Here is a 16,668-nt window from a genome sequence, read left to right as displayed (position 1 = left end):
GTTGTTGATTATTGAGATACTCTGATTTTATTCAAGCTATTCCCATTTGTTTCGAGCTATGGTCGATTTGTGCTGTTTTCCCCTTTCTTCCCCGCTTCTTTAATCCTCCCCTAGTCGCGATCAACCGTGTTTACTATCCTTAGAAAATGCGGGTGTGACAGTATATGTAGGTGTGTGTATATGTGCATGTATGTGTGTGTATGTGCAAGTGTATGTATTTGTCTGCATGCAGGTGTGTGTATATGTGTGTGTGTATGTGTGCGCACAGGTGTGGGTATGTGTTTGTGGTGTGTGAAAGTGCAATTTTATTATTATTTGAAATTTGAAATATATGAAATTCAAATTGTTGAATTAGGAGGAATTTGAATTATAATTGAATTCCAAATTTGAAATTTTTTTGGTACCAAACATTGGATTTGGAATTGGAGACTCCAATTCCAATTCCACAACACAAATTAATATCTACTTAAACCCAAACAAAAATATCACATTTCCATTTAAAAAATCTGTTATTAATACCCTAAACTACCTTCCATCTCTTCATTACATTTTATCTCTCATTTAAAAAAAATAAGTCTGTTATTAATACCCTAAACTACCTTCCATCTCTTCATTACATTTTATCTCTCATTATTCAACTACTTTATTCTCTATACTTCATAGTACACACTAAACAAAAGCTCATAAAATATCATGACATCCCATGACAATTTATCCGGGATGAAGTAGGTATTATACTTCTAATCCAAACCAAGACTCATAGTAATATTCTAAGCCCTAAGATATAGAGCAACTCATTCGTGTGAAACACTTAAAAAACAACCAAGCCCTTCAAGCAAATCCTATCAAATTTGTGTTCAATAAGAAATCAAGAAATAATATGCAACCACAAATACGATTTATTGGGCAAAACATGATAAAAGCAACATTATTATCAAGAATTAAAATGCAAAATCCGAATATAACTGTAGTCAATCGAAATCAAAACAACGACAACAACAACAAAAGTAGGGTTTCCTACTGAGAGATGTTGTAGTCCCCAAACTCAGCCCCAGAGGAAGAGCCTTCACCGCCTCCGCCAGCGTCAGCGCCACGGCCCCGAGCCGCGGGCGGCACGGGGCGACGGGTGGGATCCTGGGCCCGGTAGTGGTCCAAGTAGAGAGCGAGCGTGTCGGAGTAGTTGTAGAAGCCCAAGGCCTCCATGGCGCCCACCACGTCCTCCGGCGTGATCGTCTTCCGGCTCTCCCCCCGGCACTTAGAGTTCGCCTCCGTTGTCACGTAGGCAATGAACTCCGTCACGCACTCCTGCACCGTCTCCTTCGCGTCGTCGGTGATCTTCGCGTGCTGCGGCAGAGCCCGCCGCATTATCCTTGTCACGTTCGCCGACGGCATGAACTGCTCCGACCTCCTCACCGCCGGAGCTTGTTGCAACGGCGCCACCTCCTTTATCTCCTCGCCACCGCCGCCCTCTGCTCCATCCTCTGTGATCCATACTAGAGAAATCGATTTAATGTGACAGAATAAATTTATAATGAAATTAGCAAATAAAGGAGATAATTTTGTTTGAAATTGTGAGTGTCACATTTTCTCATGCACAAGTAGACAAGTTTTGGTGTGATAGTTGTTGGATTTTGTTTAGTAGCTAATTAAAACTATACAATTTACTTTATTACACCTCACCAATTTTGTAGTAGAAGGAAAGAAAAATTAATGTCAACAAATTAACACGGTTTCCCTCCAAAGTAGAATATCAGAACTCAAATTTATTCATATCATTACAATCAAATTCTTTTCAATAAATGACACATACATCACTTTGATAAATTAAAAGCACATCATTGCATCTTAGAAAACAAGAAATTCAACCTTTATACATCTGAAGACCAAAAACCTTAAAAGTTACATATTTAGAAAAAGTTATGCTATATCATATCAACATATGTTCATATATATATGCAAAAATAACAAAATAGACATATCACATATATAGATCAAAACAAAACTCCACAGGAAGTTGACATACATCAGCTTTAGCTTGTTAATAATTTATGCATAGAATATTATTTTGCAAAATTTAATTTGCTAACGATTTGGCAAAAGATTTGACATACTGCTTCACAACATAAAATTCAAAGAATTAAAACCATTTGGCTTATGGCAAAAAAAGGAAAAAAATCTAATGCATAAAAAATTCAGATTAAGTTTAGCACTTTTACCAGATCTGGATTGTACATGCTGAGAGTTAAATCCTCCTCCACTTTCCATCTTCAAATAAATTTAGCACACGATCTATTTCTTGTGACTTTGACTCTTTATACTGTGTGATTGTGAAGACAATTGTCAGAATATATAGACAAGAAGAGCCTTAGAAGAGTAGAAATGAGTCCATAAGGGGAAATTATGGGGCAGGTGATCCATAGTTAATTTTTTTGTCAGCATAATATGTGTGTATTTAATGAGAATTGTCATTTAGTAAGAAAAAATTATAGTAGGAGTACGTTTTATTTTTATTTGGCAAGTAGAAATATTGTCGATAAAATTCTTCCGACCGAGCTTGTCGTATCGTGCTATTTACTTAATTAAGGAAAATTTTTAATACTTAAACGGCTTTAGAGCATCAACAACGGAAGGTAAAGCGCGCACCGGGGACGTGCCACGTTGAAGGGGAGGCGCATGCCGAAATGGCACACTAATCGCTTGTCGTTCGCGTGAGGCACACGAGCTTTGCTATTATTTTTTAAATTTGTAGTCAGTTAATTATATAAATAATTGTAAAGACGTTATACACAAAAACAAAACATAGTCTACTGATAAAACGTTCACTTCTTTTATTTTTCAATTTTGTATTCACACCGTTTGTACAATATACATTGATGTCAGTAGATACACGATGCACCTATAAATTATGGTATATACCAACACTTTGGCATATCGTATTGCAATATTTGGTAATGTATCATATTGCATTAAAAATCACGGTATATAGATGACAAATCGTGTGATTTAGGCCGTTATCGGGTTAAATTGTGAGTTAGGCTGTTATTAAACCTGAATTACAAGATTTAAACCTAATATTAGTATTAAACATATCTAAAAGATTTAAGCCTAATTTACATAATATAAATCGAATTAATATGAATATATAGAATAAAATAAAAGTAGTATTTATAAAAGAATCAGAATAATAATAGATTTTAATGGGTTACCTAAACTCAACCCAAACTGAAATTATCAAATTCCCATTTCCAATAAAGTATCATATCGAATTGAATATCACATTATAGTGAAAATTCCGTATTTTCGGTACGATAAGTCCGGTCTATTAGTATTTCGATATTTTTCTCCTTATTAACTTTTTTCTTACTCACCCAAAATTTATGTTGCCTATCCATACTTAAAATCAAATTTCCAACAATAAATTTGAGATTGTTTTAATATAAATTTGCTAAATATTTGAAGAAAAAGGACGTGGAATCTTACCTTTACACCTCGAGAAAAGTAAAAATCAACTGAAAATTAAAGTGAGAAATAATTAAGTTTGCCATAAATCGGAGAGATAACGTCAAAAAGTAAAAAAAGTCAACTCTTACAAAAAAAAGGGTAATATTCTCTGTAAGCAAAAGTTTAGGGCCTAGTTTGAAAATATTGAGAAGAAGGAGACTGAGTTGCAAATAAAGAGAAGTATGGAGAAAGGAGGACGCTTCTCAAAACCCTAGCGCTATCTCTTCATTTTTTTCCCCAAACGAAGTCGTGAAAGCGTTTCTGGTGAAGGAGATCAGAAATTCTCTGATTTGAATAGCCGTTGCTCTCACACCTCCTTCCCTCCATTTTTCCCTCCCCTGCTGCAAAATCCCAACGTTTTAGCTTCTTCAACTCCACGCCCAAATTACATGGTTTGGGTTTTCGGGAATCGATAAAGATATCGTAAGCGTTGCTTCGTCGAATTGACTCACCCGGGCTTGTGGCTTTTCTCTTTCTGGGTAAAAGTTCCTTTTGTTTTTTCTTCCCCTCTATGTTTTAGGGCAATTGCGTAATGTTTGATGTGATAATTGGAGCTTACGTTGAGAATCAGCTGTTTTGATACAGCTGATTATGCTCTAATTGTGCCATTTTCACTGGATTACGGATGTAGGAAATGGTAAATGGGTGATGAATTCGTGGATGGCGTAATTTTATGGATAGTTACATTGTCTTATAAGTTTGTTTGTTTTCTCTCTCTGATACGTTCATGTGCAAATAATTCTCTCTCAGCAGCCTCAGCTCAGGTGTCTGCTGCTGGCCCCTCTGTTACCTATTTATTGAATGAGAGACTGTATGTATTTTGGAAATTTTGGAACTTTAAATTCACTGAGTCTGTTACTTCTTAGAATGTGGCTCAGTTATTATTGAGTATGCTTGTTAGGTTCTATTTGTAATTTTGTATAAAAATTTTATCTTGACGTGAGTTCTCATGTTCCTTTGCCAAATTCGATGGGGGGAATGGAAGACTAACATGTGTGCACGTCTAAGATGCATACCTAATTTTAGTTTCCTTATCAATATCAGTATTTTTGCAATAGTTCTTCATAACGAACCTGACTGCACCTCTAAGGGAATATTGAAAATGACGTTGGTTGTGCTATTCACTATACCTGGAGATCCATAAAGTTTTAAGTACATTCTTCATAAACGAAAAATAGTTAAGATAACTAAAAAAATTCTCTCCCCTTCCGAAAGTTGTACAGTTTCCTTTTAGTTGCATAAATAATTTCCATATTCAGATACCTCAAGCGCCTTGCTCATCTCTTGCTTAGTGCAACGCTTGTAATGGGTTGCCACTAATCCATCTTAACTTGAGAGGTTGCAGAAGTGAAAGTGAAATGCAGAGAACTGGAATATAATGAAAAACACTTGTTGATGACCTTAGAATAATATTTTCCTTCTAGATTTTCTTAAGGTTAAAAAATGTGGCCACTTTTAGCAATGTTGTCTTCACTAGCCAATTATCTTTGAAGGTGTACTGCTTGTTTCAATTGACATTTGACTATTTGTAGATATTGCAGGGATTCCAGTGAATATGGATTCTGCACCGAGGCATACATTGCATCCTGGGCCCATTGATGACTCCGTACTTACCTTACAGGATCATCACAGATCTACAGAAATATGGAATGGTCAGAATTTTGAACCACTGACTTGCAGGAGGTGTGATGGCCACTTTTGGCGTTTGGGTACCTTGGATCCTCGAGTGCAAGAAATGATGTTGAAAGCAGGTTTTTATGGGGTGTACAAGGCTGGTCGCATGCGGCTGGATCATGCTTTAATCACAGCATTGGTTGAGAGATGGCGCCCAGAGACGCATACTTTCCATTTTCCAGTTGGTGAGACCACTGTCACACTTCAGGACATTTCTGTGTTGTGGGGTCTCCCCATAGATGGTGAGCCTATTACAGGTGTCGATACCAACCGGTCACTGGATGAATGGCAAGAAATATGCAATGAGCTATTGGGATTCAGACCCCCACCTGAAGACTTTGATCGCGGGCGCCTCAAGATCCGATGCTTACAGGAGAGGTTCAAAACATTGCCAGATGGTGCATCAGAGTGTACAGTGCAATTCTATGCCAGAGCATACATTTTGCAGTTGCTTGGGGGGCAGCTATTGTCAGATATGTCTAATAATAAGGTGAAGCTGATGTACTTGCCCCTGCTCAGGGATTTTGAAGTGGCTGGCAAGCTAAGCTGGGGTGGAGCTGTCCTTTCTTGCTTGTACCGGGCATTGTGCCGTGCAGCCAAACCCGAGACATCAGATATATGTGGGCCATTGGTCCTTTTGCAGGTATTACAAGCCTAACATAATAGAATTTCAAAAATTTTTATTTTTACTATACAGTCATCAGTACAGATTGATGTAATGGTCTTTGTGAATTCTACTCAGATCTGGGCATGGGAGAGACTGCCTTTCGTCCGTCCTGGGAGATTAACACCCCGTGAGCAGCCACCTCCTGATGTAGTTGCTGGAGATCACTCTTTGCCTTCTGCCCCCTATGGTTCAAGGTATTATCGAAGATTTGATAAACTTGAAGTGCTCATATTCGACAATGCATGTATTTTATTAGTATTAAATATTAATTGTTCACAGGTGGAATGTTGGTTTCAAGCTGGAGACTGTGGGAACGCATGTCCTAGTCTTATACAGGGACCAGCTTGATAATATGAAGGACGACCAGGTTAATGTTCATATTTTACTACTACACGCAGTATCTGTTTTATGACATAATCCATTACCAATATGTAAAATTTACTTCATGTTTTAGTTTATGTGGGACCCATATCCTCCTGAAGTCTTGGCCAGCCTCCCAGAATACTGTCTTTCAGGAAGACAAATATGGCAGACAGTGGCTCCTCTCATCTGCTTTGATGTCGTGGAGTTCCACCATGCTGATCGTGTTCTACGTCAATTTGGTCAACAACAATCCATCCCTGCACTTTGTGACACTATCCCCGACATTCATTTGACAGATCGTCGGGGAAGACAGAATTATGATTGGGCCCATCATCACAGGCAATTTGTTGATATGTGGGCAGACCGCCGAGCCCGAGTCATATGTGGACCTCCAATTGATGGTCCAATGGATCAGAGTGATCCATACATGATGTGGTACAGAAGAATCACTCGCTTATTGATTGGTAATCCGGCCACTCGTCCAAATACTGGATACCAGGGAGTCGGAGGTGCTATGGAGGCAATGGTAGGAAACTTATAAAAAATCCAACCTTTTACCCAGCTGATTTCATGCTCGGTGTTTTTGTATTTGACTTTTTTCAGTGTATCCAGGCCCAGAGCTTACAAAAAATATATCACCGTGCCTCTGATGCTATTCATGAAGGTTATGAAGTCTCTGGGGAATATGTCCTTAGGGAGATCCTGGAAATATGTGCATATTCTCTCAGGGCAGCTCATGAGGACCACCGTCTGACTTTGCGTCCTGATATGGGAGCAGCATCTCCATCGACAGCCCCATTTGTTCCACCCAAGGTTCAGAGAGGTCGACCAAGAAAGAGGGGCACACTTACTTCTGGACGAGCAACTGAGAGCCGAAGAAGAGGTTCATTGGTTCCTGCGATGCTTTCCACCTCATCAGAAGTGTCTCATTCTTTTAAGCCATCAAATCTGTTTCAAGGAAATGTTAGTGACGTGCCAGATACACCAGGGACATGGGATTCTGGATTGAGTGCCCCCGATTTCCAGGAAGATACCGATCCGAACATAACTCAGTTGGATCCTGAAGCTACAGGTGCAGTTGGGTTGCGAATATGATATGGGGGGGAGGGGGGGTGCAATTCTTGAATTTTTCATTTTTGAGATGTGATTGTTTATAAAATGCACTGTATAATCATATTTATTGGATCTTGCAGAAACTACAAACCCAATGGTGCAGGCCCTTGAGAAGATTCGAGATATATGTGCATGTGCTTTGGGTGTGAGTAATCAAAACCAGGCCATGCTATCAACACATGATATGATCCCAGATGGTCCCAAGATGAAGCACTGCAAGCCAAGAAGGAAAGGCGAAATGAGTGGGTACTTGGTATGTACAAATTCACGTGTCAATTCGTACTTCCCACCATCTACCTCATTGGGGCCTAATGGTTCTCCTTTGCAGCCGCATGATAGTACCGGACGGGATGTTGAGCCTTTGGCTACACCAATGTCAAGAGAGTCTCTGCTTCCAGAGTTACATGACAACTTACACTTGGAAATGATAGAAATAGACACCCTTACCGGAAGCAGAGAAGCTTCACCATCTCCTGCCGATCCATCTATGCTAAATCTACATTGTGATCCCCCGGGTGGTCAGGATTCAGCCCTAACGTTGACTGATGTGAAAACAGATTTTTCACCAGGGAATGATGAACAAATCCAAACTGGTTCTGCAGCAGACGACAGAGAACAACAAGTCACTGGGCAGGAATACAGAGGAATTGGCGATGAAGCCTTGCAACTGGTACCTGAACCTCCTGCATTGGAACCATGTTCACAGAACTCAGAACAACTACACCATGTTGATACTACTACATTTAATGGGACTCTTTTCCCTCATGAAGATGATCCCAGTGCCTCCATGGTTTCCACGCGTAACCCTGAAGTGTCAACTTTACACCATGAACCTATTGAGGAGGCAATGGATGTGAATGGAGTGGACACCAAGTCCATCCCTGAACCTCCTGTACATGAGCCCCAAGAGGCCGAGAACCCGACATTGTCCGACTCCACTAGTCATGGAATAGAAGACATAAAACCCTACGCTCATCTTGCTGAAAAGAATATCCCAGAGCCATCACCAGTGCATGAAGATAGCTGTGGTGAAACAATAAAGGTTGATGAGGTAGATGGTGATGTTTTAGAATGTAGCCTAGCCAAGAGGAAAGGGGTGGATGCTGATAAAGCAGATAGTTCTCCTTTTAAGCCGTCACCGGAGGGAGAGTCACGGGTTACTGAGACCGATTCTGCAGCAGCCAAAGACAATGTACAGAGGAAGTACAAGAGACAGAGGCGTTCTGCTCCAAAACAGGGGTAGTCCCTGCCCGCGCGGCTATGCATGTAACTTTATTCATTCGGCTTCTTCAATATTAGTGTTCAGAGTCATTGCGATTGAAACTCTTTTTATTGTTTGGTAGATTGGTTGATTCTCATTCCAGAACCATGTTTTTTTGACACTGGCTTCATGTCAAATAAGTTGATTTTCATTTTCAATGTATATTATTGGAATTTTTTTGGTGGAGGTATCTACGCATGAAATTATTTGTAATAATCCTCTGATAAATAATAATGTATACTATTAATCATAAAAGTTACTGCATCCTCATACTTTAGAAAGAATCAAATTAATAAAACAGGAGGATAGCTAAGTTACTTCTGCTGAATCGAAATTCTATTAAAACCTCAGATGAAAAATCCGATTTCTGCCAGTAAAGTGAGTTTCAAGAGTCGGAATTCTTGGCAGAACTGAACGATAGTCGATGGGTGGCTTCAACATGTTTCCTAAGTTATTGTAGAATAGCAATTCATTGTATTGACTAATACGAATTACAACATAGAAGTACATATTTCCATAATGCAGATCAATGCTCAGCCATAGTATTAAATAGGCTTCATCCTTATGAATTATGCCATGATAAATGATTTCAGGCATAGCTAGTGTGAATCAGTTAAGCTAAAAGAGTAAAAGATCCACAAGGAAAAGTATAGCATAAGATATAGAGGCTCCAAAAATTATAATCCAACATTCCAAGATTGATGTTGTAATGGGTTTCTTTAAGCAAATACCAATAAACCAGACACGGTATATCTCTAAAATTTAACCATCAAGATACAGAAGCAGTCTTAAGAAACTCAACAGCCACTGAGTGAAGTCAACATTAGTGTACATCATCTTGAAACTTCTGAGGCTTAGTTGAAAAGTTTGGAGTTCAACCAATCCCTACAAGAACATCATAAACAACAACCATTATTTTGATGCTATTATTGAGACCCCAATACTGATAATTATTGTGGATGACATTGAAGAGATTCTTACTTGCTGATGTCGTCTAGGTGGTCATCAAAATCTGTTATGTCATTCCATTTCTCAGATGAGATGTAGTCCAAAAGCACTACATTAGCTGAAGGCTCCTTGAGAGCAAGCTGGCTATTCGCATCAGAACCGACTAGCTTCCAACTACTAGATGCATCCTTGTTATAAAGCTGAGTAACATAGAGACACAAGTCCATTTTAAAATCTCTTGGTAAGTGGTAACTGAAGACACATATTTAGCTATCCCCTCCTCTGGAGAAGGAGAGGAAAAGCCGAAGAGAAGGAATTGCATCATGAAATAGAGACAGTAGAATAATGAAGTTAACACAGCCAAAAGGATGAGGCAGCTTCAGACTGTAGGATGAGATGTGCAGTCATATGTTGGAATTAATGTCTGTTATACTAAGTACAGGATGAAAGTTTCATGTCTTAAGGATGGTATTGGCATTCCCTTTGTCACTTCTAAAGAATGAATTTTCTGTCAATGCATTTTTTGAATAAATGTGCTAATTGTGAGCAAAGTCATAAAGTTTTAGGAGGCACACTCCGGTACATCCGGATGCACAATGTATCCATCCTAATTAAATGATAAATTTGATTATAAACCCTAACTGGAGATACACCGTAATCCCCCATTCACGCAACCTTTTACCAACTTTTTAGCTCAATCACATTGTCTGACAACCAAAGGACTAAACAATCACAAGGAGTAGCTTATTTTACACTGCTGGATAGATCTACACTTTCTCAATTGCAAAGACATATCAGCTGTGGGATCAAGCTTAGGTCACATAAAAGAAATGTAAAATATTGCAAGCAAAATTTCATTGCTTTTCCTCAAAAATCACATGGAAGAGCTAAATCATGTAATTGAAATCTATCTTCAACATGAAAAGAATATGCCATTTGAAATTTTCAATCTTACAACCTCTGAAGAATTGTAGAAGAAATTACCTGCACGACTGGACTTCGGTCTTTCCCCTTTTGTAAAGATTCGAGCTTCTTGTTGTCCAACTATAAAATCACAAATCAAAACATGAAAAAATCATCAACAAACAAGATATCAAGCTTTCAATTCTCTCTCAAACAAATGAAAAACCTACCAAAAGCACAGCCGCCTGAGGAAAATACCGAGTTATGTGATCTCCAATATTCTTAGCCACACCGCCGAGTTCAAAATCATCGTATCTCTCGTTAGCATGAAAGTAGCCCACGATGCTCAAGCCTTTTTCTCCATAATACTCCTCAATCTATCAATTTCAAATCTCAATCGAATAAATCAAAATTCGCTAAATTCGCAAATCAGTGCAGAGTGTAGAGTATTAACTGACCATAATGAGTGCGATTTCAAGCGGGGGAAGGAGGCCGATCTGCGAGTGGAAGAGGGGAACGGAGTCAACGATCTCCACCCCGGCGCCGGCGGAGCGGCCGAGGAGGACGGCATTGACGGCGGAGGTGCGGTGCTTGAGGGCGTGGAGGACCAGCTTGATGTAGGCGCTCTGGTGGATCTCGTAACGCGATTCACCACCCATGATTCACTGAGCTGGATCAATTCCGCCAAAAAAAGTTGAGATTCACTACAAAATAAGGGTTTTTTCTCTCATTTAAATATCAGGAAATAGCCCCTCTTCTGTTTTGTTTGTTCATTTTTTCTACAAAGAAATCATAAATTATTGTTATATGGAGGGAGGAGTACTACTGATTGGATTTAATGGTTTTAAATTAATCTGTGACGATATGAATAGATTTTACAATTTTCTATGTGCTTTAAAATAATCCATAAGATTAGTATTGAAGCAAATAGTCATAAAACAGTTGTAACACAAGACTACACTAAATTATGGAGTACATAAATTAGAGTTTATTTAATAGTACTGACTTATGACACTTGAATCAAATGGGTTACTCAACTTTAATTTATTTGAAAGAGTATTAATCTTTATACTTAAATCGATTAAAGTTTACATTCAATTTTCATAATTATTCTATTCCAAATAGCAATTCAGATGTTGCAGATAAATTATTTGCTGTCATTTATTAGATCACTTGGTGCACTTATATGTGAAGAATTTGGATTCAAACAAAAGAATGAAAAAAAAAAAGCCTTTTGTGTTCTGAAATTATTATAATTCTTCTAAATTTCAAAATGGTCATATGATTTTCTAATTGCTATATCGTTCGCTATAATGCTTGAAAACTTTGTAGGAGTAAGTTAAATAAGACAACCAACAAAATAGAAGTACAATCATTATAAAAACTAAAAATTGCACAAAAAAAAAAATTAATGTGTTAGTGGTTCTAATCTTATCACTTATCTGAAATGGAAGCTCCCGTCTACCAACCTCGTCTCCTCTTTCCACTCCTTTACCACTTTATCTTTAGCAAGTTAAATCCTCACTTCAATAATTATCACTTTACCTTATATGCAATTAAAAATTTAAAACTGTGAGCGTTCTATCCCGCATCGAATTCTTAAAGATTAAACATCAAGTACATAAAGTGATGGGTTGGTGAAGTAGTCACGACCTTACTCAAACAGGATTTATTCTATAAGCTCATACTCTAAACCTTTTTTGTGCTAGGGATGATGATATTTGGAAGTTGTTAATACAACTATATCAAGTTTTGGGAAATCAAGAAGCATTTTTTTCTTATTTGTGTTTTAAAGATGCTGGTCATGTGCTTAGGGGTGAGCAAAAAAATCAGAAACCGAAAACCGAATATTCGAACCAAACCGAAATTTTGAAATTCGGTTCGCTTATTTCGATTTTTCGGTTCGGTTCGGGCGAAGAAAAAAACCGAATAACCGAATTTATTTAATTATTTATTTTATTATATACTCCCTCCGTCCCATGTTACTTGCACTGTTGTTTTTCGGCTCGTCACAAACTCCTTAGACTATTTATAGTTTAAGTTAGAATTAATGCATTTAATTAATATGTTAGTTTAAGTTAAGAGCTTCTTTACTAAGTAATGTCTCATTACACTTAAAATTCTAATTTAATTACCCTAAAATCAATCTCAAATTTACTGCCTAAAATGAAAAGTGCGAGTAACATGGGACGGAGGGAGTATATGTTACTTTTATTTAATTATAACTAAAAGTAAAAGCCCTAATTGGAAACTCACGTTTCTGAATTCTGAATCAGATCCGCCGCTCTCGGCTCTCCTCTCCCTCTAACCCTAAATCCCTCCACCAACTCCATCGTCCTAGGTCGCCGGTCGCCCCTCCAGCCGTCGCCTGCCGCCCCTCGCCCCTCCAGCTCCTGTCGGCCCTTCACACCGTCGTGTCCACTCTCCACAGCTCCGACTCCAGGTAAATCTCTACGTACACCTTCAATTGCATCCCTAAACCCACAGCTGTAAGCCTGCAAATTCTTCTATCCCTCTTATAATTCAACATTTATTTATTAAGTTACCTAGTTCCTAATATGGAAGTATGATTAATTGATTATTAGTTTTTGTCTTTTGTTTCAGATTCTATCAATGAAATTTTTAGATTGTTTCAGATTCTATCAATGAAATTTTAGATTGTTTCATATTATTCCACTGTGTCAGATTCTATCAATGAATTTTTTTCCAGATTCTCTTAATTAATTTTTTTTCCAGATTCTGTCAATTGAATTTCAGATTATTTGATTTCTGTCAATTAAATTTCAGATTAAAGGTAGCTGTTAAATGGCAGCCGCTGCTGCTAGGTAGAAGAAGAAAGTGTTATACTGTTATGCTAATTTTGACATGTTTCTTTCGTACTTGCAGATTTCAGATTTAGTAAGTAAAAGGCAGACGGTTTTTCTCCACTCTACAACATAGATTATTCAGCATCAAGTTGTAATGTAAGTTATTCATTAATTTTGATGTAATTTATGTATTGTTAAGTTGCAAATTGATTGCTAAGTATCTCTGAATATTTCTTATTATAGATGTTGTGTGATGAAAGTGAAGCGGTTGGAGATACCATCGAAAATAATGCAACTGAAGATACTCCATCTGAGGATCCTCAAGACAAAGGAGAGGCAAAAAAAAAAGGAAAACTATGGAGAAAAGATCAGAGGTTTGGGATCATTTTACTCCGTTCTTAGATAACAATAAGAAACAGAGAGCTAAGTGTGTGCATTGTGCGAAAACATTGGGTGGAGAATCTAAGAATGACACTTCTTCACTTAAGCACATTAGAGTAAATGCAATAAAATTTCAACTACAGGTCCTAGGCAAACACGGTTGGTGTTACAATCTGGTCAAAGCTCATCACTTAGTAGTTGGAATTTTGAGCAAGAAGAGGTTAGGAAAGCTTTAGTTTATATGATCATTGTGGATGAGTTGCCTTTTAAGTTTGTTGAAGGGGAGGGTTTTAAATACTTTTGTTTGAAGTCATGTCCTCAGTTTAAGATTCCATCTAGATGGTCAATTTCACGTGATTGTTTTAAGTTCTATGAAGATGAAAAGAAATTGCTCATGACATTGCTTAAATCGGCCAACCAAAGAGTGTGTCTTACCACAGATACATGGACTTCTTGTCAAAAGGTGAACTACATGTGTTTGTCTGCTCACTATATTGATAATGATTGGAAATTGAACAAAAAAATTATTAATTTTTGTCGAATTTCTAGTCATAAAGGTATAGATATTGGTTTGGAAATTGAGAAGTGCTTGCATGATTGGGGAATCAATAGGGTGTTCACGATTACTGTCGATAATGCTTCTTCGAATAATACTACATTGGTTTATTTGAAAAGAACTATTAGGCAATGGGGGGAAAGTGTAGGAAATTGTGACTATATGCATATGAGGTGCATTGCTCATATATTCAATTTAGTGGTGCAAAAAGGCTTGAAAGAGATTGGGCCTTCGGTGAAGAAAATCAGAAATGCAGTTGGGCTTATTAGGCACTCATCTACAAGGCTGGGAAAATTTAAGGAGTGTTGTGAACTAGAAAAAATATCTAGTAAGAGCATGTTGTGCTTAGATGTTGCAACTCGATGAAAAAATCAGACATTTTGGTTGATGTTTTTTATTGTGGAATGTTGATTGCATATTTGTATTTGTTGGTTGATGCCTTTGATGGATTAGGGATATTATCATTTTTATCATGTTATGTTTTGTAGGTTGAAAATTTCTAAGTTTTTGTACTGTTTTCTTTCTCTCTAGATTTTCAGTTTTTTAATTCGGTTTTCGGTTTAAGGTTTTTCAATTTTTCAGTTTTTTATATAATTTCGTTTTTTCGGTTTAGTTCGGGTTTTTAAGTTCGGTTTTCAGTTTCGGTTCGGTTTTAGTTTTAGGCGAAATTCGGGTTTTCGGGTTCGGTTCGGTTAGGGCAAAAAACCGAACCGAAACCCGAATGCACACCCCTACATATGCTTGTGTTTTTTTTTTATTGTAGATACATATGTGTATTTGAGTTGGTTCTTACACATTCCAGTTTTAAAGTATCTTAGATACTGAAGCTTCCTAGTGGCGTAATAATACAAGCTAAATTCTTCCAACATAGCTGGACTTATATAAATCTCCTTTATTAACGAAACTCACTCACACATGTGTTTCAGCACAAAACACTTCAGGAAAGCGACGAGCTTTAATACCTCCTTCAATGGGATATACTAGCGACGAGCTTTAATACCTCCTTCAATGCGATATACTAGCGAAGCTTTACAACTGATTCCTAAAGGGGTCCTTTAATAAAAATATATGATTCATCAATGTGTGTTTCCTTGCTTTTGAAGTATCCAGAACACTTATCATATATCACCATCATAAGTCAAACTCACAATTGTATTGTAACACAGAATGTTCAAGTGTTTTAGCACAACAAGCGTATATACTTATTGAACAACAAGGTTGAGCAGAGCACGTGGTATAAAACCATGGGGGCAGCCTATGGAAAACTCATACCTTTCTCGGCCTTTTGGCTAAGATCAAGTGTAGTATCTGTTCTTATCAGTTTAATATCTGATATGTGGACCATTGGTCCACACGATATTAAATTTATTTTTTAAAGGGGAAGGTCTATCAAAGTAGCTTGCTACTTGGGCCTACGTGTGTCGCCCATGCGTTGCACTACTGCTCGGGCTTGGCGCACCCCACCAATTTTAGTTTCATTATTTCATCTATCAGTGCAACGATTTGGTTCATTTCCTAATTGAAATCTCAAATAAATATATAATCAAGGATTATCGGGTTCCTCAGATTGCCTCTATTAGTGCTGGTTTCTTTTTAAATATTGAAAAATCTTGTTTTTATGAATTAATTACTTAGAAAGTAGATCAATATCATAATAGTAGACAAATACTACATTTGAAATATTAATAAGAGTGTCAACGTATATATATTTCTTACTTATTTAATCTATTTTTGAACTTGAATAGGAATTTTGGCCCGACCGGTAATGGGGGGTGGATCCCCTGCGGTGCACAGCACTGCTGTGCACACTCACAAAACAATTTTTTAATAATAAAAAAAATTATTTTTTTTATTATTCGCTATGTGCACAACACAGCAGGGATCCAAATCCCAGGTAATGCCAAATATATGGGACCTGCCACCATCGACTTTGTTGAAAACAGTGAAATAAAGGTGAACTGTGAAAAATCAAAAATCGCATCTCGGAATAAATAAACTCGCGTAACGAATTGCATCAAAATAAATTTAATTCGACTTTTGAAAGTTGAAAATAGAAATCAACTACTGAAGTTGTTTTATAATAGGCAACTTTTAATTTTGAAATGTAGAACCTTAGAAAATTGACAAATCTTTTCGAGTATGTGAATTTAGAAAATATTTAATCAGACTAAACTGAACTTATAAGCCCAAAGTAGTCGAACTGATCAAATTTTTGGGTTTATTTCATTTTATAAGCCCAAAATATATAGGCCTATTGACTAAACTAAAATCCACCTGAGTCCAATAAGCTAGTTCGGAAAACCGTAGGTTATAGTCAGAGTTAAATTTTAGCACTAAGGCCATCCGCAATGGGGCGGACGATGGCACGCCCGATGGCGCGCATCGTCCGCCCCATTGCGGGTGCGTGACATAGGGCGCGGACGATCGTCGATCCCTATACTAAGGGCGCGGAGTATAGCGCGGACGATGTCCATCGTCCGCGCCATCGTCCGCC

At 37.7% G+C, this 16,668-nt stretch overlaps 3 protein-coding genes and 1 non-coding gene across 8 annotated transcripts; 2 read left to right on the top strand and 2 right to left on the bottom strand.

The window, feature by feature from the left end:
- Positions 1-1,017: 1,017 nt before the first annotated feature.
- LOC121756117 (nuclear transcription factor Y subunit B-1-like) lies at positions 1,018-2,265 on the bottom strand. The gene is made up of 2 exons (XM_042151581.1): positions 2,217-2,265; positions 1,018-1,493 (listed from the first exon to the last, which is right to left on the bottom strand). The coding sequence occupies exons 1-2, from the start codon at positions 2,263-2,265 to the stop codon at positions 1,018-1,020; spliced, it is 525 nt and encodes a 174-aa protein (XP_042007515.1).
- Positions 2,266-3,710: 1,445 nt separating this feature from the next.
- Positions 3,711-8,769, top strand: LOC121753634. Of its 5 annotated transcripts, none has more exons than XM_042148860.1 (8): positions 3,711-3,980; positions 5,043-5,818; positions 5,918-6,036; positions 6,122-6,209; positions 6,297-6,731; positions 6,809-7,277; positions 7,399-7,571; positions 7,647-8,769. In XM_042148860.1, the coding sequence occupies exons 2-8, from the start codon at positions 5,057-5,059 to the stop codon at positions 8,559-8,561; spliced, it is 2,961 nt and encodes a 986-aa protein (XP_042004794.1). In that variant the 5' UTR covers positions 3,711-3,980; positions 5,043-5,056; the 3' UTR covers positions 8,562-8,769. The 5 variants fall into 5 exon arrangements, with proteins under 5 accessions (XP_042004794.1, XP_042004795.1, XP_042004793.1 ...); XM_042148861.1 differs by having other exon boundaries at positions 5,034-5,818; XM_042148859.1 differs by lacking the exon at positions 3,711-3,980 and adding an exon at positions 4,264-4,312 and having other exon boundaries at positions 5,034-5,818; positions 6,818-7,277.
- A 437-nt stretch (positions 8,770-9,206) lies between these two features.
- LOC121753655 (ER membrane protein complex subunit 8/9 homolog) lies at positions 9,207-11,284 on the bottom strand. The gene is made up of 5 exons (XM_042148888.1): positions 10,889-11,284; positions 10,661-10,807; positions 10,512-10,571; positions 9,561-9,727; positions 9,207-9,464 (listed from the first exon to the last, which is right to left on the bottom strand). Exons 1-5 carry the CDS (start codon positions 11,087-11,089, stop codon positions 9,434-9,436), a joined length of 606 nt encoding a protein of 201 aa, XP_042004822.1. The 5' UTR covers positions 11,090-11,284; the 3' UTR covers positions 9,207-9,433.
- Positions 11,285-15,442: 4,158 nt separating this feature from the next.
- On the top strand, positions 15,443-15,638 carry LOC121756610. Its single transcript, XR_006040992.1, has one exon. It is a non-coding gene; the product is annotated as a U2 spliceosomal RNA (small nuclear RNA).
- The last annotated feature ends 1,030 nt before the right edge of the window (positions 15,639-16,668 follow it).

The sequence above is a fragment of the Salvia splendens genome, chromosome 11 (assembly GCF_004379255.2).
Source record: "Salvia splendens isolate huo1 chromosome 11, SspV2, whole genome shotgun sequence".
Taxonomy (NCBI): domain Eukaryota; kingdom Viridiplantae; phylum Streptophyta; class Magnoliopsida; order Lamiales; family Lamiaceae; genus Salvia; species Salvia splendens.
The sequence above is the reverse complement of the archived record's forward strand: the minus strand, read 5'-3'. Positions and strand labels throughout refer to the sequence as shown.